At 40.2% G+C, this 22,277-nt stretch overlaps 1 protein-coding gene across 1 annotated transcript in view; it reads right to left on the reverse strand.

Annotated features, from left to right (window-relative positions):
• Positions 1–6,727: 6,727 nt before the first annotated feature.
• The window catches only part of LOC102857892 (ATP-binding cassette sub-family F member 2-like), a 19,537-nt gene continuing 3,987 nt past the window's right edge, over positions 6,728–22,277 (reverse strand). The window contains exon 2 of the mRNA XM_006882675.1: positions 6,728–6,792. Coding sequence (XP_006882737.1) covers positions 6,728–6,792 — 65 coding nt within the window. The remainder of the gene's footprint in view (positions 6,793–22,277) is intronic.

Consider the following 22,277-nt stretch of genomic DNA (forward strand, 5'->3'; position numbering starts at 1 on the left):
CATGAAACAACAAATGAGCAAGAGCCTGTGGTGATGAAGGAAGACGTTCTAGCTGCTCTTAAAGAATTGCCAAAAAACACGGCCCCAGGAATTGATTGCATACCAATTGAAATATTTCAACAAACAGACACTGCTCTGTATATGCTCACCAAGCTGTACCAAGAAACCTGGAGGCCAACTGACTGGAAGAGCTCTATATTGTTCCCATCCCAAAGAAAGGTGACCCAACAGTGTGTAAATTATCAAAAAATATCATTGATATCACATGCAAGCAAGATTCTGCTAAAGATTATCCAAATACGACTGGAACAGCAGCCCATGGCCTGTATCAGGCGCACCTTAGTCTCCAGACAGGAGACTATGTGACAATGTCTACAGACAGGAATTTCTCCAAATCATTGAGAGGAAGACCCACAACCATGTGATTTCATACTGTGACTGCTGCAATGGACTCTTGTGTGTCAGGAAGTGTAGGATGGTGTAGGGTTCAGATCTTCTGTTCATAGTGTCACTAGGAGTTGTACTTGACTTGATGGCACCTAATAGCAACAACCACAACAAAATCTTAAAAAAAAAAAAAGAGCAAGGGGAGCACATTGTCAGCACAAGCTGAAACAGCCTGGACCAGAGAACAAAGTGTTTCTAGATCAATGGCTTTTTTACATATTAAAGGACTGTGGGTGAGAAGTGTGAGTACAGGGGAGAAGATCAGGGCAGTCTCATAGCTGTCCCATACAAACATTTTGGAGATGATAAAATTGAGACCCATTAAGAGGGCACAAAACATTTTGTAACAAAGCCAGGTCTCTTATTTCCCAATAAAGTACTTTTTCCACAGACGTAAGTGACCTGGAGATATGGTTATGCAGTGCAGACAACAGCACACAAGACCAAAATATTATTCTTTTCGACTGTCAGCATCAAATAAGTGAGAGCTTGAGTTTCTGGGCTCCCATTTCGTGGGCTGGCTGCTGTTCATTTGCATTGTCTAACCAGACCAGATTTCTTGGTCAGTCTCATTTGGCTTTGCTCAGCCACACATGGCCTTGGTGTGAAACAGGGCCAAAAAGAAAGGGAGCATTTACTGTTTCTTAATCCACATTTTTGCCCTGGTGAAAAAAAGAAAGAGCTTTACCGTTAGGGTCATAGGGACAACTTTCTTCAAATTTCTCATCAGTAGAAAACAATTATCTTGTCAGCACTGCTGTCTTTCAAAAAACAAAGCGAAACAATAAAACAGGTGCTAGGAATGAGACAACCAGCAACAGAAGCAGAGGATAGAAAATTCATCTAAAAAGTCATTTAAAAAACGTGTTTGTCTTCTATTATGCCACTTTGGAAAGAAACTGATTATTAAACAAATAAACTTCTAGCTTAACCTAACGATATCTTACTCTTCTTTCCAATCTCCTTTTTTTCCTGCTTCCCTTATCTCTCTAACTGCTCAGTTCCAGTGCTTCTCAAACTTTAATGCAAATGTGATCATCCTTGAGCCTTGTTAAGGGGAGCTTCTCTCATTCAGTAATTCTGGGGTTGACCCACAGCATCAGCACTTCTGAGGAGCTCTGGGTAATGCCCACTTGGTGGTCTGCTGCCCACACGTGGGGTGGGTAGACTTTATTTCGACTCCTAATAAATGACTGAGAGGACAAAGCTGTGCTGGGAAGCAGGAGGGAGAGGATCCCTTCACTCCTCCCTCTAGCACACTGGGCACTTCACTCTCCCTCTATAGTGAAACCAATGCTCCTTTTCATTGAAAACAACAAGAAACAGTTCTCAAGTGGAAAAACTGAAACAGATGCTAAGAATAAACAATGTGTTTTTTCATAAAAGAATCTGTCTTACTTGGTACAATTATCAGAAAACCTTTCTCCAAGAAATCTGATTTTTGTGCATAGCAATTGCTCATTAAACTAGAGTGATATCCTCATGCTCATTTTAAAAGCAATATTAAGGGGAGCTCTGGTGGCCTGGTGGCAAGAAGCTGCATTGCAATCCCAGAGTTAGGCTGTTCAAATTCCACCAGATGCTCTGCTGGAAAAGGCGAGCCAATCTCCTCCTGTACCAGTCAGATCTTGATGGTACATGCACAAAAAAGAATACAATTTAAAATAAATAAATAAAATCAAAATGAAATTCTTTTCTCCAACACTTAATCTTATTTAGGATTAAGACTACTGATGTGCTGGTCAAAGTTTCAGTCCCTCTGGGATAAAAAAGCAATAGGAGGAAACTCTTATTTGTAGGTTTTCCCCATTCCCAGGGTGTAAATGCCAGTCCCATGCCAATTTAAGCTGCTAATTTGAGGTCACTAATGATTTAATAAGAAATTTGGAAGATATTCACACAAGTGACCTTGCGAGTTAGCAAGAGAATCCAAAGAAATACTCTCCACAAAGAAACGTCTGAAGCTAAGTGGAATGATGACAAAACCAAAGGCCTTCATAATGAGAAAAGGATCTGATGTTTTCCATAGAACTCTGTGTCTCTTTTAAAAGTATCTATTGCAGTTCTTTGCATCTCACAGTTAATTTTGGATTTGTTTCCAGACATTACATCATAAACTAGTAATCTCAATGCCTTCATATTTTTTATATTTACAGAAAATGACCTATTTTTAAGTTTTAAATGCAAATTAATTTGACTCCATTAAGTTTATTTTAATGAAAAATATTGAATAAATACAGCATTTCAGTTAATATTAAAGGACTGACAGATTGCATTTCAATGGTGTTCATCTGCAGTTTTTAAGGATAACAGACAATATCTCCTAAAGTGTTACTTTTTAAGACAAATTCTTGTTTTCTGAGATTGTACTTTAAGGTACAGTTGTTCTAGAACTGTGAGACAGCTTTCCAGATTAGAAAGAGATGAAACGTGAACAATAGACTCCTGGGAGAAGCGAGAGCTAGTGAAAACTTACCTGTGAGAGGCACAGGTTATTCATAGTCTAGGAAGCAGAAAAAAAGATCAAAAGAGTTTACTTGAGGGAAAAGGAAACAGAGTAGTGTAGAGAGTTATCTTAAAAGAATTAAATGCATGAGCAATTAAAGCAATGAAGCAAGTGTATGTTTGAATAAAACCAGTGTGTAATTATAAAGAGGGCAGACAATTACATTTGAAAATATTGAAAATAAATAGAAAGTTGCTGAGGAGAGCAATCTTGAAATTGAAGAACAAAACTGTACATTGGACTGGGATTTAAAATAAATGACCTTCAGATCTGTCAATAGCCTGCTCATACACGGATTTCCTATAGCACCTTCTTCTTTTGACTGATGCTTCTTAATTCAAAAGACTTCTTTCAAGTCTTGGGATTTGAATCCTTTGTCACAGGGAAATGTCAGAGATAGTACATAAGGGGCAAGGTTGTGATGTGAAGAGTCTATCTGAAATGCACCTGGCAGCGTTAACGCTTGTACAAGCAGGTCTCATTGTTTTGGAATTAAAAAGTAGAGCTTTGAATAAACTATTCTCTACAGTATTCTGCACCTCATTGGCAACAGAGCACAAGGAAAAAAGATACATGACTGTATTTTGAAATACAATCTGCTATCATCACAGTCTTGTACTTACAAACATATGGAGCTGCGTGCCTAATGCTTACTTCTCCAAAACAGTTAGAACCTAAATTCAGGCATAGATCTTTCTTAATCTAAGCAACTAAAATATTTTCTTAACTAATGGATGGTTAATGATGCCATCAATTTTATCACCTCTGCTGATTCATCCTCAAACACTTTATTCAGATTACTTTCAAATGTGCATTGAAGTATCAGATACCACCTAATGTCAGATGGAGAAAAATAAGACCATTCTGGGCAGCCTGGAAGAGCAATGCTGTCAAAGGTCATCATCAAGTCTGACAAAACAGTGCTCATTAACAGTGTCTGTCAGCACCTCCATTTGGAAGTAATTTGGATACTTGCAGTGACCCTGTCATTTCTGATTGGCTGGGCAGTGACCTTGACCAGGGTGAAACCTGTTCAGTGCCCCTCATACAATTCACTGTAGGTGGAATTCAGGATGACAGATGGCGGTGGGGTCAGCGAAGAGGAACTTGTCCATCACTGATATTAAAGATGAAGCCACTCAACGGTGTAATTCTACTGGCACAGGAGCTGTGGTTTACACACGTCATTAGGGAATTGTTCAAGTTCCTTTACTTTTCAAGAAATGCTGTATTCTAATAGCCTCTGAGTTCTTGAGACTGATGTGGTAAAAAGAAAGTATAGCGGCTGGAGCTGAGCAACAGGCTGGTCATTTCAAAGCTTGTCTTTGACAGAACAGTCAAGGTCCTGCATGAATCTTTATTCATTCTGCAATATTGTTAAGGTGGATGAATTCCTTATTTGATAATCTTCACTAATAAACTGGTTTAATTTGCTGAAAAAGTAATTGCTTCTCTCTCCAACCTCACTCATATAGCCACATATCAGTGTGAAATACAGTGTGTTGTTATGTGCTGTTGAGTCAGAATCAGCTCATTGTTGATCCTCCAATGGGTTTTCCAAGACAGTAAATCCCACTGGAGGAGATTGTCCATCTTTTTCCGAGGAGCAGCTGGTGCATTTGAACTGCCTACCTCTGGGTTGGCAGCGCAACTCCTTACCAGAGTTTCCTAAAACAGTGAGAGCTAAGTGTATTTATTATATTTTCCAAGTTCTTGACTTTCAAATATATAAAAGACCAATTATATTCTGGATAAATAATTGCTGAAAACATAATCTGGGAGAGTTTATAGCTTCAGGACCATTGCTGCAGTCAGAGGAGCATCGTCCAAGTTCCTTTATTTTGAAGGAATGCTACATTCTGTCCTAAAACACACACACACACACACACACACACACACACACACACACGTAAATCAGGAATATTGGGAAAACACAGCACAAATTCACAATCTCAGTGGCTCACTAACAATTTATTCCTAAAAACCAGAAAATACATTCAGAGGCCAAAGGCCAAATGAAGTACTTGTGAGAATTACAAGCTTAAGCTGGTGAATCAATAAGAGAATTTACATAACTTTCAGTTACTTGTAGAGCATTTAACTATCTTGGGAGGATGGCTAAAAACTAATGGCCTTTTTTCCTCATTGGCTGCTTCATCTTCAAGATTTTTTCCCCCCAAGTCTTTAACACAAGCTTCCTTGAGATGTAGTTTGGTCTTATTTTTAAAAAAAAAAAAAAAAAGCCAACCCACTCCAACTAACAATGAAAGGGTAAAATTAACAAGTGAATGGAATAAACTATTAAAGCAGAAAAGATACAAACTTGCAGACCATGTATCTAATTTGACTTCCTGCCTTGTGAATTACTCAGTGTCCCTATCTGCCAAAACACTTAGAAGTGCCTCAAAGAAGGTTAGGACAAGAGTCTTTATTAAGAGTGAATTCAGCTCCACTTCATAATTAGACATCAGGTTTGTTGGTTTTTTGTTTTTTTGTTGCTTATTTATCCTAGTTTTAGAAGAGACTCGTTTCTAGGCAAAACATTATTCAACTCATTCAGACACAACATACATATAGAGACAGTTTAATTATCTACTTAATTCTTTCCCTTGGTCATTTTATCCATAACAGATAACATCATCCAAATGGCTTTCAAGAATGAAGCATTTTCACCGAAACACTTTCCCTCGCTGATTTTGAGACACCTCCCTTTAGCGGCGAGAGTAACTTTTACAGAAATTGCCTCAGCCCAGCTCCTTCCAACTAGCCTATTGACCCCACCTGTTTTAATGTGCATGCTGTCGTGACCCACAGAGATTGTATTAAGCAATTAAGAGACAAACCACCTACTGCTGCTTGCTGTAAATGAACATTCAACCAACAGACATCTCAAAGTGCCAAACATTGCAGGATTAGACCACAACAAGCTCAAATATTGAGAATCCAAACAGGAGCATGATAATTTACGACAGGACACCATCACGCCATGTTCAGCCCATTTTAATTAGTCATAAAACGGAGACCAAGCCACACTGCTAACTAAACTCTTCAAGACAGAGTATTCTGGTGTAAGGAAGATTCCAGAGAGGGCTCAAGATGCAAGCCAATCACCAGTTAAGCAGAAGGAAAGACATTAATGGTATCTGCCTGCTTAAGACATGGTTTATCTTTTCAGGAAGAGCTAAATCCTGTGATTGCTTCAGGTTTTCTTATTTTTCTGCAGACTAATAGAAACAACTGTTTTAAAGTGCTAATGTCACTGTAAACACAATTCATTTTACTTGCGTTTTTATGGGTCCACTGGTGAAAGGGCTATGCAGCTGTTGTTTTCTAAACTGTCATTTGCTGGGTTAAAAGTTTGTCCTACACATCCAGGGAATGGTCACTGCTCAGGAATCAGATGACCACAGCAGAGATACATTGTTATGTGGATCATATAATTTGTTTTGGATCAGCCTCCCACCAGATGCTAAAATCTGGTGTATTTATTAAGAGTTGGCTTAAGCCCTGATTCATTCTGGAGTTCAACTAAAACTGACAACCTGAGCAGGACCCATCCCAACACATATGCCTCCTCGAAGCTGAAAGTGATTTAGCATTTTGGTGGCAGTTAGTGACCACTGGGTAGATTTGTACTCATTCAAGCTGTCACCATGCAGCAGTGTTCCCAATCTACTAAAAAACTTGAGGTGAATACTTGCCAGATGGCGTTTTTTTGTTTTTTGTTTTGTTTTGTTTTTTATGCATAGATCTCTTACAAAAGGAGAGAATACTTTAAGTACAAAGAACAGATACATTGAAGATCTTCTTAGGCACAGATGCAGGAGCATTTTCAAACTCTATAGGGTGTTTTTGAAATATGTTAGGAATGTAAGCATATGTTAAAATTGCACAGCCAATGCCTACCCAGTATAGAGTGTGACTTTCACTAATCTCACAGCAAAAAAGGAAGCTTGGCAAGAGTCAGGGTTAGACATCCCTTTGTTTTTATGTGCCTTCAAGTCAACTACTACTCATAATGATCCTATGAACCATGTATCTGAGCTTTGCCCTATCCTGTGGCAACCTCAACATCTCTAAGATACTTGAGCACATTGTTACAGTCACTGTGTCAATCCACCTTGATGAGATTCTTCCTCTCTTATACGTACGCTTCGCCTTTCCAAGCATAACGTTCTTTTCTGGGAATTGACTCCTTCTACCAACATGCCCAACGTATGTGAGATAATGTTTTATCATCTGCACTTTCTCCAAGACAGATTTTGTGTGTGTGTTCTTTTGATAGTTCATGGGATATTCAGTACTATTCTCCAAGACCACAACACAAAGGCATTGACTCTTCTTTCATCCTTATTCATTGTTCAGTTTTTGGATGCACAGTGTAATTGAAAAGATGATGGCTTCAGTCTTTAAACTGACATCATTGCTCTTTATCATGCAGGAGAGATCCTTGGCAGCAGATTTTTCCCAATGCAACATGTCTTTTGAATTCTTGACTACAGATATAAAAGGTATTGATTGTGGATCCAACTAAGATGAAATGGCTAACAATTTGAATCTTTTCTCCATCTAAAATACTGTTGTCTTTTGATCAGTACTGAAAAATTTTGTTTATGATGAGATGTAATCCTTATTAAAGGCTTTAGTCTTTGATCTTGTGCAGCAAGCATTTTGGGCCCCCCTCATTTTCAGTTACCAAGACTGTGTCATCTGGATAATGCAGGTTGTTGATGAATCATTCTGTGGTCCTGATGTACAAAAGTCTAGCTTTGCAAATTCTACTCAGATTATTGGCTCCATTTGCAGAAAAGAAATTTGATGTTAAAATATTATCCATTTTGAAGCAAACAATATGTAATTTTTAGCTTCAGAAAACCCTCTGGAAGTTCTGACTTGAGGATGATGAGTTTAAGGTTTTATTTTAGTAAATCTGCAGCAATAAGTTCTGTTTTGAGTCACCTCTGTTAAAAACACAATTATACTCAGTATAAATCATTAGTACCAACAGAGAGGTCCTGAAACAATAGTGCACAAGTACAGAGATAATATTGTTAGTATACTCTCAAGCTATTTTTTCCAAACCATAGACTAATGTGATACTTCTATTTTTAAACATTACTAGCTTCTTTACAGGTAGATAAGGTTTTAACACTAACCAAAGGGTCAGCAGTTCAAGTGCACCAGCTACTCCATGGAGAAAGATGGATAGATCTCTCCTCTAAGATTTACGGCTTTGGAAACTTGGTGGAAGGTGACACTGTGTGTCAGTGCCTACTCCCAAGAAGTGGGTCACAAGTAGAGATGAAAAGGTGAAAATTCCTCCCTCTACTCTCCTCTGACACTCATCCAGTGACTACAAGAAGGATGGCAGAAACTTTTTTACCTTTTCTTTTTTGCTCCATAGGATGATAGAAGGAGAACTTTGAGCTTTGAGAACGTTGAGAGCCTTTGAGCTGTGGTGCTGGAGGAGAATATTGAATATACCATAGACTGCTAGGAGAACAAACTTGTTCATATTAGAGAGGGTAAGACCAGGCTGCTCCTTGGAGACAAGTATTCTCAAGCTTCATCTAACATATTTTGGACATGTTGCAAGGAGCGACTGGTCCCTAGAGAGCGACATCATGGTTGGGAGGGTGGAAGCACTACACAGGAGAGAAGGACTTCGATTAAGTGGATTGATTCAGTGATTGGGGTAATGGGGGGTAGTATCAGAGACCATAATGTTGGCGTGGGATAGAGCAGGGTTTAGGGCTGTTGTACATAGTGTCACTATGAGTCACAGGCAACTCTATGACAAATAACAACAACAATCATAGGTTGCATCATTCTTAACCATGCTAGTGGAAGGAGAAAATTCACCATGATATACTTGTACACTCAACATCTCTAATATATCAGCTGATTGTGGAAGTATATTTAGAAAATCTGACTACTGGATAAAAAATTCTCACTTCTTATTTTTCAAGAATAGATTACTTGTTTTATTTACTCAGCTGTTTCCCTATGCCATATCTTGCTTTTTAAAATGTCATAATATATGGGTTATTGTGATGAAATGTGAAGTAACTGAAGTGTTGGGTAGGGACAAGGAGTTTTCATTTTCCTTTGCTTTCCATTTGGACTAAATGCAGGAATTGGTGTTTAATTGATTGATGCTTATTGTACTCATGTACTGATGCACTCAATCAACTATTTAGATACTCTATTCCACCAGAGTCTACAAGAATATGAAAGCATCATTCAGACAGTAGTCTGCCTTGATCTTGGAGCTATAACCAATCAAAACAACCAGCAATTTGAAAGCTCACGGATATACATACACTGCATTATTTGTCAATGGTAATACCCTTAGATGAGCATTTTTCAAGTTGTATTTAACAGAACACTGATTGCCTCAGACATTTGTCAAGAAATGCTGTCTTCTTGAATCTTCCTCACACTTTCCAGTTGTTTAATGATAAGAGAATTATTCTATAACACAGCCTGTTATACCCTGTCAAGATTTGCTCCCTTATTATTCTTAAACTCTACTTTATTTTTTACTTTTTTTGGTAAATAATATTAACATTCCTTGGAAATGTTGTTGTTGTTGTTAGATGCCACTGAGTAGAGTATGGTCAACAGAGACCCCATGGACAACAGATCTGAACCCTGTCCTATCCTGTGTCACCCTCACACTTCCTGACACTTTAGAGCCCAACGTAGCAGTCACTGTATCAATAGGTCCATCCAAGGATCTTCCTCTCCTTCACCGAGCCTCCACCTATTCAAGCATCATGTCCCTCTTCAAAGGAACAGCCACTCCTACCCCCTCTGAAGTATGTGAGGTGAATCCTCATCATCTTTGCCTCCACAGAGCACTCTGGATGCACCCTCTCCAAAACATATTTGTTCTTTTGGCAGTCCATGGGGTGTTCATCGCTCTTCTCCAATACCACAACTCAAGGCATCAATTCCTTGTAAATAGTTTTTCTAATATTACATGCTAGGGATTTAAAATCTAAGCAAAAATTTTAAAAAAGAAAAACAGTTTTGCAAATTCAGAAGGCTTTTTTTTACATTTCCTTAAGATTGTTTACGCATATTTTTAAATCCTCTGACATGGCTGGATTCTTCAAATCAAATTAAATATTATTATCTCTAGCAATCATTAAAATAAAGACAAGGTTCTTGTGCAAGAGAATAAATTGCGGAAATTATGAACTCTAAATTCTAGCTAAGTGTTGAAGAAGGCGTAGTCCTTGGCTTGCAGATTTAGAATTTGTTCTTCATTGCTGGACACTCCTGAGGACACAACACTTCTCAGTTCAGAAAACCTGCAAACACTGTTAGTTCAACCCAAATGCTAATCCCATTTGGCAATAATAGTTATCCAGGAATTCTAGGCTTGACTCCCTAAGTCCCTCAACCAGATGCAAGATTGCAGGAGAGCAGTGACTCTAGAGATGAAGAGGTTGACAGCATCACATGGAAGTCAGGAGGAAAAACATCCAAGAGGGTGTGGCTGACAGTGAGGTATGTGATGTGCAAATATTCCACAGAGGGACCATCAGAGAGTAGGGATCCAAAGGAGGCCTCAGATCTCCTAGGAGAGGGGCTGGAGTCAATTACATGTGCATGAAGGATTCAGTCCTAAGAATTCAAATACTGGCTGAGCTGCTTGGTGATGATAAATAGAAATCTGTAACAGATATGTCAGCAGTATTTATCACAGTTTCAACATTTGTAAATACTTGCTATTAGCATGAAAAGTATAACCTTAACTAGAAATGACCACTGTTCCCAGATACTTCTTCTAAAGCTGAAAATATCACTCTACCAACCAAAATCATATCCACTTCTTTGTTGTACATCCAATAAAGTGATTGGAATAACCTATGATTGGCACATTTTATGACTGGCAAATCTGTCCATCAATCTGTCCACCCACCCAAATAAAGATTTTCTTACGTCTTACAATTAATATTTCTTTAATAATATTGAAATGCATCGGTCTTAATTCAAATCATGTATATCTCTCACCAAGATTTTTATAACATTTTCGAATCATACTATACCCAAGAAACAGAATGGTTTTGTTAAAATAACATTGACTAACATCATTCTCCTCTTAAAACCATTCAGTGCCTGACATTTTACCTCAGAAAATCAGGTACTTCTTAAACCTTCTTTAAAAATGCTTTCTGGTCTACCATTCTACTTTAAATCTTGCCAAACACCAATTTGTCTTTCAGAATTTGGCCACATAAAAATTTGTTTCACCATTGTTGTTGTTGCTGTTATGTGCCGTGTAGTCACCTGCGACTCATAGTGACCCTATATACAACAACCCTAAACTCTGCTCTGCCCTGTACCAATCACACTGTCTCCGATACACCCATCTCGATTACCCCAGTCACTGAATCAATCCACCTCATAGGGGGTCTTCCCCTCCTGTGCTGTCCCTCCACCCTCCCAAGCATGATGTCCCTCGCCAAGGACCGGTATCTCCTTACAACAGGTGCAAAGTATGTTAGACGAAGCCTCAGAATCCTTGCCTCCAAGGAGCCGCCTGGTTTAACCCTCTCTAGGATGAATCTGTTTGTTTTTCTAGCAGTCCATGGTACATTCAATACACTTCTCCAACACCACAGCTCAAAGGCGTCAATTCTCCTTCTATCCTCCTTGGTCATTGTCCAACTCTCTGATGCATAACAAGTGATTGTCAGACGTACCTTAGTCTCCAGAGAGACACCATTGCTCTTCAGAACTTTGGAAAGGTCCCTAAGAGCAGACTTTCCAATTCCAATATGTCTTTTAATTTATCAGCTACTGGTGCCAAGAGTGTTGACTGTGGATCCAAGCAAACTAAAGCTATAAACAATTCACCATCCATCCTGAGGCTGCCAATTGGTCCAGTGGTGAGAATCTTTGTCTTCTTGACATTGAGCCTCAATCTATATTGAAGGTTGCATTCCTTGACCCTCTGCAGCAAACACTTGAGGTCCTCCTCAGTTTTAGCAAGCATGGTTGTGTCATCTGCATAACGCAGATTGTTGCTAGATCTTCCACCAATCTTGATCCCACATTTCTCCTCATAGAGCCCAGCCTCCCACATAATTTGTTCTGCATACAGATTGAAAAGGTATGGAGACAGGACACATCCCTGGTATATGCCCTTCTCAATTTTGAACCATGCAGTGTTTCCTTGCTCTGTTCTGACAACTGCCTCTTGGTCCAAGTACAGGTTTTGCATTAGCATGATCAAGTGTTCTCGGATTCCCATTCTTCTCAGAGTCAACCACAGTTTGTTATGATCCACACAGTCAAATGTCTTTGCATAGTCAATTAAACACAGATAGACATTCCTCTGGTATTCCCTGCTTTCAGCTAAGATCCATCTAACATCAGCTACAATATCCCTGGTACCATGACCCCTTCTAAACCCAGCCTGGACCCTGGGCAGTTCTCTGCTGATGTGCTGTTCCAGTCGTCTTTGGATAATCTTCAGTAGAATCTTGCTTGCATGTTAAATCAATGATATTGTTCTATAGTTTCCACACTCTGTTGGGTCACCCTTCCTTGGAATGGGAACAAATATAGATTGCTTTACTTTCACCATTAGATCTTTTTTTTTTAATCAAACATTTTCAGGTGACATTATTTCTGCTTATAATTCACTTTTATTTTATTAATAACCAATATTCTGGATGTTGTTGTTGTTGATTGCTGTCTAGTCAAGGAAGACTCATAGCACCCTATGAACAAAAGACCTGAAGCCTTTCTACAACTATCGTCATTTCTCAAACTTAGAGAGGCATCTTGTTTAGGAAGAAGGTGCACTCCATAGATTTTCCAGTTCACCCTATCTGAGTGTTTCTGTTGCTTTCCGTCCTGCCTTGGCCAATACAGTTATAATATATTGTGATTTCCAATGTTCTTGTGTTTGTCCCCCCATGATAGTATTGAGGGTTTATTATTCAAAATCATTTTCCTATTCACTGGATTGGCAGGAATATGTGAATAGCCTGTCTTAGCCTATCAACAGAAGGATTGGCCAGGGTCACCAATCCACAAGAAGATTGGCTAGTCTCACCATGAAATTGAGCCAGCCCAGCAGTAGAATGTGAGGAATCTAAAGAATTAGCAAGGGGATGCAATTCATCCTCAGGATAAGAGATTCTTGCGCCAACCAGCCAAAGGCCTGTGGGAGCAAGAGCCATAGCAGCCACTGAATAAAGCCAAAGACCTAACATTAGACAGAGTGAACCTTGGCACTGTTTTGCCACAAAAGTGGAACTAAGAGCCTTTTGCTGAAGATTGTTGGAGGACTGGGGAGTAGAGAGGCATAACTCGCAGAACTGAAAACTTTGTCACAATGGCCTTCAGCCGCAAGGCCGAGGCACTTGGAAGCACATTTCAGAAGCTGTCCTGACTGTATTCTGCTACTAATTTGTATTAGAACTTTTGACATCCTCAATATGCTTCTGTGTGTGCTCTGTGAGCCTGTGGAATTTGTCTTCCCATATGACTTTTCTAGCTACTGAACTTGACTGTGCCATGTGGATGGGCGGTATTAGGCAAACATGGTACATTAGCTTGTCAACAAGGGGGTTGGCTATCTCACCATTCCACAGGGGGTTGGGGGCCAGACTCATCAATCTACCAGAAGATTGGCTAGTCTTGCCAATAACTGAGTGCCTCTTACAATAGATTCGATCTTCCTCACCAAGGAAGAAGGAAAAAAGAATATGAAGTGAGAAAACGAAGGATGCCCTTCAGGACCAGACATTCTTTCTCCAGCTACACCTATGGACCAAGCTACACATAGGCGCTCTTGTGGCCAAGTAGCAAGAAATTGTACTGCAATCCCAGAGACACAAGGTATGAGGCCATCATCTGCTCTGAAGGAGAAGGATGGGCAATCTCCTTCCTTTTGATTAACTGCCTCTGAAAACCCAGTGAATGGTCAGCTATGGGTCAGTTCCAACTCTAAGCAGCAGCAGCAACAACAACAACAATACCTACGCAGCATCAACCACCATAGCCAAAACAAAGGATCAGAAAGATCTGATGTGGGCTGGAGCTAGCAGCTACCATCCCCCCATGGATAGAACCAGAGCTAAGATAAGAGCCTTTGCCCAAGTTGGACAACTGGGAGTGGGGGATGGCAAAAAGCCTTTACCCAAGCTAATTAGATAACTTGACATGGGGGGGGGGGGCGGTGAGCCAATATTGGCAAGACTGAGAACTTTATAAGACTGGCCTTAAGTTATTGCAAGGCTCAAGGCCTAGGAGGTTCAAGGTTGAGAAGGCTCAAGGTCAAGGTGTGTGCAAGCACATTTTAGAAGCTGTCCTGACTGTAGTCTGCTACTAACCTGGATTATAATGTTTTAATGTCCCCAATATGGTTCTGTCTGTGTGGTCGGTGAGCTATCACATCAGATTTTGGACCTAGTAAACCAGTGTGATTGTTGCTGAGATGAGAAAGAGATGTGGCAGTGTGGGGGACATGTCTGACTTCATGGAATGGATTTTGTGTTGTTGAAGTGCAATAACTTCCTTCTGTGAAGTTGGTCAAGGCCAGATATGGCCATCCCTACGTGGCCCTTGGGAAGCAGGAGTGGCATCCACTTCCTAAATAACATGCCTTTGGAAATTCTATAAACGTTTTACTTGATAAAGAGTCAAATTTCCAAAAGTGTTTCCGATTGGTTACTTAAAAATCAAACATTAAAAACCATCATGGAAGACCTAAAATGTAGAAATGATATAACAATATCATTAGTATCACATGCAAGCAAGATTCTGCTAAAAATTATCCAAAAACAACTGGAACAGTACATCCACAGAGAACTGCCAGATGTGCAGGCCGAGTTTAGAATAGACTGTGCTCTAGGGATATTAAAGCTAATGTCACATGGATTTTGGCTGAAAGCAGGGAGTACCAGAGGAATGCCTGTGTTTCACTGACTATGCAAAGGTATTTGACTCTGTGGATCACAACAAACTGTGACTAACTCAGAAAAGAACAGGAAACTCAGAACATTTGATTGTGCTTATGTAAAACCTATGCTTGGACGAGGAGGCAGTCATCAGAACAGAGCAACTAAACACTGCATGGTTCAGAATCAAGAAGGTGTAAACTAGGGGTGTGTTCTACCTCCATAACTTTTCAATCTATAAGCAGAACAGATCGTCCAGATGCTTGTGCTCTATGAGGAGGAATGTGGCATCAGGATCAGAGGAATACTCCTAACAACCTATATTATGTAGATAACACAACCCTGTTTGCTGAAATGGAGGAGGGCTTGAAGTGCTTGCTACGGAAGTCAGGGACTGCAGCCTTCAATACGAGCTGAAGCTCAACATCTAAAAAACAAAGATTCCCATCACTAGGATGATTGGCAGCATAATGATAGATGAAGGGATTGAGATTGTTAACATCTTTAGTTTGCTTGGCTCCACAATCAACGCTCTTGGTATCAGCAGTCTTGGTATCAAAAGACAAATTACATTGGGAAATTCTGCTGTCAAGGACTTCTCCAGAGTACTGAAGATCAATGACATCAGTCTAGAGACTAAGATGTGCCTAATCTAGGCCATAATCTTTGCATGCTATGCATCGGAAAGCTGGACAATGACTAAGGATGATAGAAAACTGACGACTTTGATTTATGGTGCTGGAGAAAAGTATCGAATATACCATGGACTGCCAGCAGAACAAACAGGTTCATCCTGGAGAGGGTGAACAAGGCAGTTCCTTTGAGGCTAGGATTCTGTGGTTTCATCTGACATACTTTGGACATGTTGCAAGGAGGGACCAGTCCTTGGAGAGGGATTTCATGCTTGGGAGGGTGGAGGGACAGCCCAGGAGGGGAAGACCATTGATGAGACAGATTGATTCAGTGACTGGGATAATGAGGATAGTTGTGTAAGAGACAATAAGATTGGCACAGGATAGAGCATGTTTTAAGGCTATTGTTTAAGGGTCATTATAAGTCGCAAGTGACTCGATGGCACATAACAACAACAATAATACGCTATATGAGGGAGACCAATGAATAAATATCCCTCTTAGGTCTCATAGTAGATCACATCTATTTTTACTATCTTAATTAAAAATCAAATAGGGAGTTCTGATTTGTAGCATGTATTTATTATTTGTTAGTATATTATTAAAATACAAGTATCAGCAGTCATTACAGCATTTCAAATTAGTACAGTTCTTATTGTTGCATTTCTAAGTGCCTCCTAGTCAAGTTCAACTCACAAAAGTGCTGTTTAGTGAATTGTAAACACCTGGATGATTTTTCTAAGTTATCATAATTATTGTTGTTATATACTGTCGAGTTAGATTTAATGCATAGCTGACCCTTCAGTGGGTTTTCAGAAGTGGTTAATCACAGTGGGTTTTCAGAAGTGGTTAATCACATGGGAAGATATTGTCCATCCTTTTACCCCAGAACAGTTGGTGGATTTGAACCACGTGCCTTCTGGATTGCAGAGCAGCTTCTTTACACTAGGCATCTGAGCTCTCTTATTATTATAGGAGCAAATTACCAAATTTTTCCTCTGCAGAGCTGCTGTGTGGTTCAAACCACCACCATTTGAATTAATAACTACTGCACCCCCAGGGTACTTATCACTCATACACCCACTGCCATTGATTTGACTCCTACTCCATGCAACCCTCTATTGGTTTTTCATGGTTGTTGATATTAATGGGAGGAGACTGCCTATCATTCCTCTGAGAAGCGGCTTGTGGGTTAACACCGTGGGAGACATGAAGTCTTTTGGGTGGCAGCAGAACACAATGGAGCCTGTACCACCAGATGGTGTTTAATGTCATTGAGTCAGGTATGCTCATTGCAACTCCACGGACAACAGACCAACACTGTCCTAGCCTGTGCTTTTCTCACCATCTCTGACCCTCTTGAACCCATTGCTGCAGTCACTTGGTCAGTCTATCTCATTGAGGGCCTTCCTCTCTTACGCTGACCATCCGTATCTCTAAGGAATAGCTCTCCTAGCAACATGCCCAAAGTGTGAGAAACAAAGCCTCATCAACTTTGCCTCCACGGAGCTCTCTGGCTGTAGTTTTCACAGAATCTGTTTGTGTTAAAGGCCCCAAGTTTGAGAAGATGAACAGAGCGTTGTATACTTATTTACATAGCTCATTTCCTGCTGGGTGATATTAGATCTTGATATGCTCAATTAAGTCATTTATTTCCTATTTTATTACATTACTTTGTATTATCTCACTAACTAGATGATTACTTCCTTGAAGGCAGAGACCTGAGCTTATAAATTCTTCCATTTCTCCCATAGTAAATAGCATAGTTCCAAGTATATAACAGATATTCAATAAATATGCTTTAATTAATTGGGTACATTTGGAATCCTTCTTCTGTTTAATGTTTTCAGTGTTAATCACCATCTGTGCCTCCCCTGGATCATGCTTCATAAGTGCATCAAAGCCAAGCAGGCACTCTTTAAGGAGTGTCTCCAGATGAAGGATTCGAAGTTTCTGCCAGACTTGTAGGTCAACTCAGGTAAGACACGCCTGCACATTATGTGCATCTAATCATTGTGGGATCGAAGCAAGAGGTTATTCTAGATTGTTCTGTGACACCCCTCCCAAATATACGCTGGAATCTTAACCCCTAACATTTGCACAGGAGCCATGGTGCCATGGGGGTTGAGAACTGAGCTGCTAAACAAATGGTCTGCAGTTCAAACCCACCAGCTGTTCCACAGGAGGAAGACATGGCAGTTGGCTTCAGTGAAAAGTACAGTCTTGGAAATCCTCAGTGGCAGCTCTATTCTGGCCTGTTGGAATGCAGTGAGTCAAAATTGACTTGAACTCAAGGGATATACATGTGGATGTAATCCAACTGGAAACAGTTTTTTTTTTTCATTTTGTTTATGGGCTCTTATCAGGTCAAATCAGCATGTTTGAAGCCATTCATCCTTGAAATCTAAAAGAAAAAAAAGGAGACAGCACAGATCTCACTAAGAACAGAGGAAGAGAAGCTGAAAGGGACAAATGCTTTATCTAGAGTATTCTAGAGGTGGATCCCTGTATTCAAAGGTCTTGCCTTCAGAACTGGAAGAAAAGAAATTTCAGTTTCTTATAGCACCTCCCCAGCTCCCTTGCAGAAAAAATTCTGTTACAGTAGCACTCAGAAACTAAAAGGGAAAGCGAATATGATTCTATTTTCTTCAGGTAAAATATATTACTTCTTTATATCTGGTGGTGTTTCTCACTTTTTTTTTGCTCATAAATTTATTCCTCAAGGAGATCAAATGTGTTTTGGTTTTAAACATTTCTTGACAATAATTTTTTTTAATTCCTTCTATATTGTGTGCTTTCCGAGACTTTCATGGGAGAAACAGACAACTCTTCTCGTGTGATAAATATGCTACTAGAGGATAATAAAAGATATTTTAAGTACACATAGGAAAGAAAACTGTTTGTATCTAGGTGGCTGATGTGAGTAAGGACAGGTTAGGAAATTATCAGCAGAAATAACCCGTGGAAGGCTAAAAGGTAAACAGAAGCCGTCCTATGTCCCAGTTTGCTAAATATCAGTCTATTGTTCATAAGCTTGCTATGAGGCCTACTTGACTCAGCACATACTTTGACTCAACATCAAACAGGGGAGCTCCGGTGGCCTTTGTTGTTGTTAGGTGCTGTCAAGTAGAGTGCAACTTATAGTGACAGGATGAACAACCAACCTAACAACACTGTCCTCTCCTGTGTGATCCTTGTCTCTCACACTCAAGCCCGTTGCTGCAGTGAGTCATTTTGTCAACCCACCTGGTTTAGAATCTTCCTCTCCTTCACCATCTTTCCACCTTCCCCAAACCAAGTCCTTGCCAGAGACTAGCCTCTCCCGGCAACATGCCGAAAGTATGTAAGATAAAGTTTCACCCTCTTTGCCTCCAAGAAACACTCTGGCTGCAATTTCTCAAGGACATATCTATTTGCTCTTTTGGCAGTCCATGAAATATGCACACTCTTCTCTGACACCACAGCTCAAATGCATCAATTCTTCTGTCATCCTTAGTCATTGTCCAGCTCTCAGATTCATACCAAGTGACGGAAAAGACCATAGTCTGAATCAGCTGCACCGTAGTCCTCAAAATGGCATCATTTGGAGAGGTCCTTGACAGCAGACGTCCCCATTACGATACATCTCCTGATTTCCTGACTGTTCGTACAAAGGGTATTGGTTGTGGATTAAATCAATTTTTATTTTCTTGACTTTGAGATGCAATTCTGATTGAAGGCTGCAGTATTCAACCTTCTGAAGTAAGTACTTCAAGTTCTCCTCACTTTCAGCTGGTGGCCTAGTAGTGGTAAGGAAAAGACAGGTGGTTTGAATTGAACAGCTGTTATGCATAAGAAAGATGGGCAATTGACTCCTGTGTGATTTACCACCTCTGAAAACTTCCTGGAAGGTCAGCAGAGTCAGTCCTGACTTCACAGTACACACAACAACAACAACATATTAAACTATTGCAAATTTAGTGGCATAAAATAACCACAATCATTTGCTCTCCTTCTCTGTTAAGGTTCTGATGTTGACCAAGCTTAGTTAGGCATTTCCTCTAAAGATCTGTTTTCCTTACACATAGAAGGAGGTTGAGGCTGGAATAATATCAAGGTTTCTTTATTCATATGTAGAAACTTGCTGGAAAGTCTACTACAGCTAGAGACTGGAATACTCATGTTCTGCAGGCATTTCTCTGATTCTATGTGATCCCTCATGGTCTCTCTGTGTCGCTGTTCATACCCAACTTCTGGGGAGTTGAACCCAGTCAGAAGCACTCTGAGAGCAATTCCTGCAAAATGCTCCCATAAAGATTACAACCAAGAAACTTCCAGGCAACAGTTCTGCTGGATAACAGATGGGGTCGCTGTGAGTGCGAATCCATTTAATGGCAACTGGTGGTGGTGTCTCTCTGCGTGATTTCTCCAGCTCATGTAGGTTCCAGTAGAGAGCCAGAAAGAGGCCTTTTCTCCTGTTTATGACTTAACATTTTGCAACCACTCAGTGTTATTTCCATCCTATGTTTTTGTTTAGGAGTGAATCACAAAGCCAATTCAATATTCAAGGACAGGAAAATTTAGCCACTTGATAGTAGAATTATTAGTAAATTTGTGCTTGTGACTTACAGTGACCATCTCAGTGAAGAAACAGCTGTGCATTTCACTATGTGCTGGTCAGAAGAAAGGAGGAAAAAGGCAGCTAACTCAGGAGAAAAAGTGGAGAGTGTTCTTGAAACAATTGAAGAACAGTATTTAATGTGCTATTTCATTGGTTCCTGTGCCACTATGGCCAATGGAATTTCCTTCAGTGGAGCTCGCTCTTCCATCCCCAGGATGAATCCTTCCTTAAACTCCCAGGCTGACCTGATTTTCCTAGCTTTCCTCTGTTTACATTTCTCAGTCTCCCAAGACAACTCATTTTCCTCATCTGTATCATGTTACATTCTGTATCATACTCATCAAATCCTGACATTTCTGTCTCCTACACATCACTCATGTTTGTCCACTCCTCTCCATGCCTACGGCAATGCCAATCTCACCACTTCTTCCACTGGACATGTATCTCATAAGTATATAGTAAGTACATACACACTAAGACTATTCTAGGAGATAGGGATATATCAATAAACAAAACAGAGAAAACAACATCCTGTCCTCTTTGAGCTTACAATTCCATGGGTTTTGATGGAGATAAATAATAAACCCTCTGGGTGGTGTAAGCAGTTAACATACTCAGTTGCAGAATGAAAGGTTAGAAGTTTGAGTCCACTCAGAGGTCCTGCAGAAAAATTCCTCATGATCTTCATTTGCAAATTAACAAGTCTTCTCTGGCACAAACGGAGTTCCCCAGAGCTGGAATCTTTCAACAGATCCATAAGAGAGAGACAGGAAATTCTGGCTCGTGCATTTTACAGCCTCTAACAACTTGGTGATGGCTCAGTTATGCATCAGTTCACACTCATTGACAATGAACAAGAGTTGTTGTTGTTAAGTGCAGGCGACTAATGGCGACCCTATGAAGTAGAGTCCTCGACGCTTGGGTGCCTTTCATCCTCTCTCCAGGTTCATAGGGTTTCTGGAGGCAAGCTATTATGGAAGTGGATGCCACTCCTCCTTCCACACTTGTTTGATCGGGGAGCTCCACCCCACTCTCAGTCCGCATTGGGTAGCCAACCATTAACGCGTTTGACACATCCGTGTCACAGTGTTCGGCCTCACAGCAACCACAAGTGACCGTGGGACAGCAACTTGTACACCAGGGCTATACGACCTAGAGGAATGTCTGAACAAAAACAATGAAAGACTGGCCAGAGGGCCACGAACTAAAAGTCACCCACCTTTGTCTTGGTCACATCGTTTTCTCTTCGCTGGGCCAGCTGATATCTCTCTCTCTCTCTGTCTCTCTCTCTCTTGATGTTATTGTTGTTAAGTGCCGTCGAGTTGCAGGTGACTCATAGCACAAGAGTAGTAATTAATTAATGATTTGCAAAATGATTCTTCACAAAATTATTTACTAACCTCATTTTTGTAAGAACATTACATTCAAAGAGGACTGTCCACCCAAGCCTATCCCTTTAATTAGCATCAAAACTAAGATTTGCACCTAAACTTTATACCTATTTTTCTGTTCCTTCCACTATCTCCAAAGTTTTCACAATTGCATAGGGTCCTGGTTGTGCAAGTGATAAAGTACTTATCTGCTAATGTAAAGGTTTATCGTTTTAATTCATCAGCTACCTCTTGGGGCAAAAAGATGTGCCAGTCTGCTTCTGTAAAGATTCACAGCCTTGGAAACAATATGGAGGCCTTCTTTTCCCGCTCTAGGGTGCTGTGAGTTAGAATTAGCCTTTATAAAGTAATGTATTTTCCAAAGTACTGAAGAGCATCAATGTCAGTCTGGAGATTAAGTGCACCTGTTCAGGCCATAATCACTGTAGTTACTTGTTATGCATCAGAAAGCTGGAAAATGATTAGGGATGATAGAGAATTGATGTCTTTGAGCTGTGTTGCTGTAGAAAAGTATAGAATACACCATGGACTGCTAGAAGGACAAACTTGTTCATCTTAGAGAGGGTGAGACCAGGCTGCTCAAGGATTCTGAAGCTTTGTGTGGCATATTTTGTATATGTTGCAAGGAGGGATAAGACCTTGGAGAGGAATGCTGTGCTTGGGAGGGTGGAGAGATAGTGCAAAAGAAGAAGACCCTCTATGTGATAGATTGATTCAGTGACTGAGGTAATGAAGGTAGGTGTGTCAGAGACAATAAGATTGGCACAGGATAGA

Source organism: Elephantulus edwardii, unplaced genomic scaffold (genome assembly GCF_000299155.1).
Source record: "Elephantulus edwardii isolate Elephantulus edwardi_28Jun2011 unplaced genomic scaffold, EleEdw1.0 scaffold00022, whole genome shotgun sequence".
Lineage (NCBI taxonomy): Eukaryota > Metazoa > Chordata > Mammalia > Macroscelidea > Macroscelididae > Elephantulus > Elephantulus edwardii.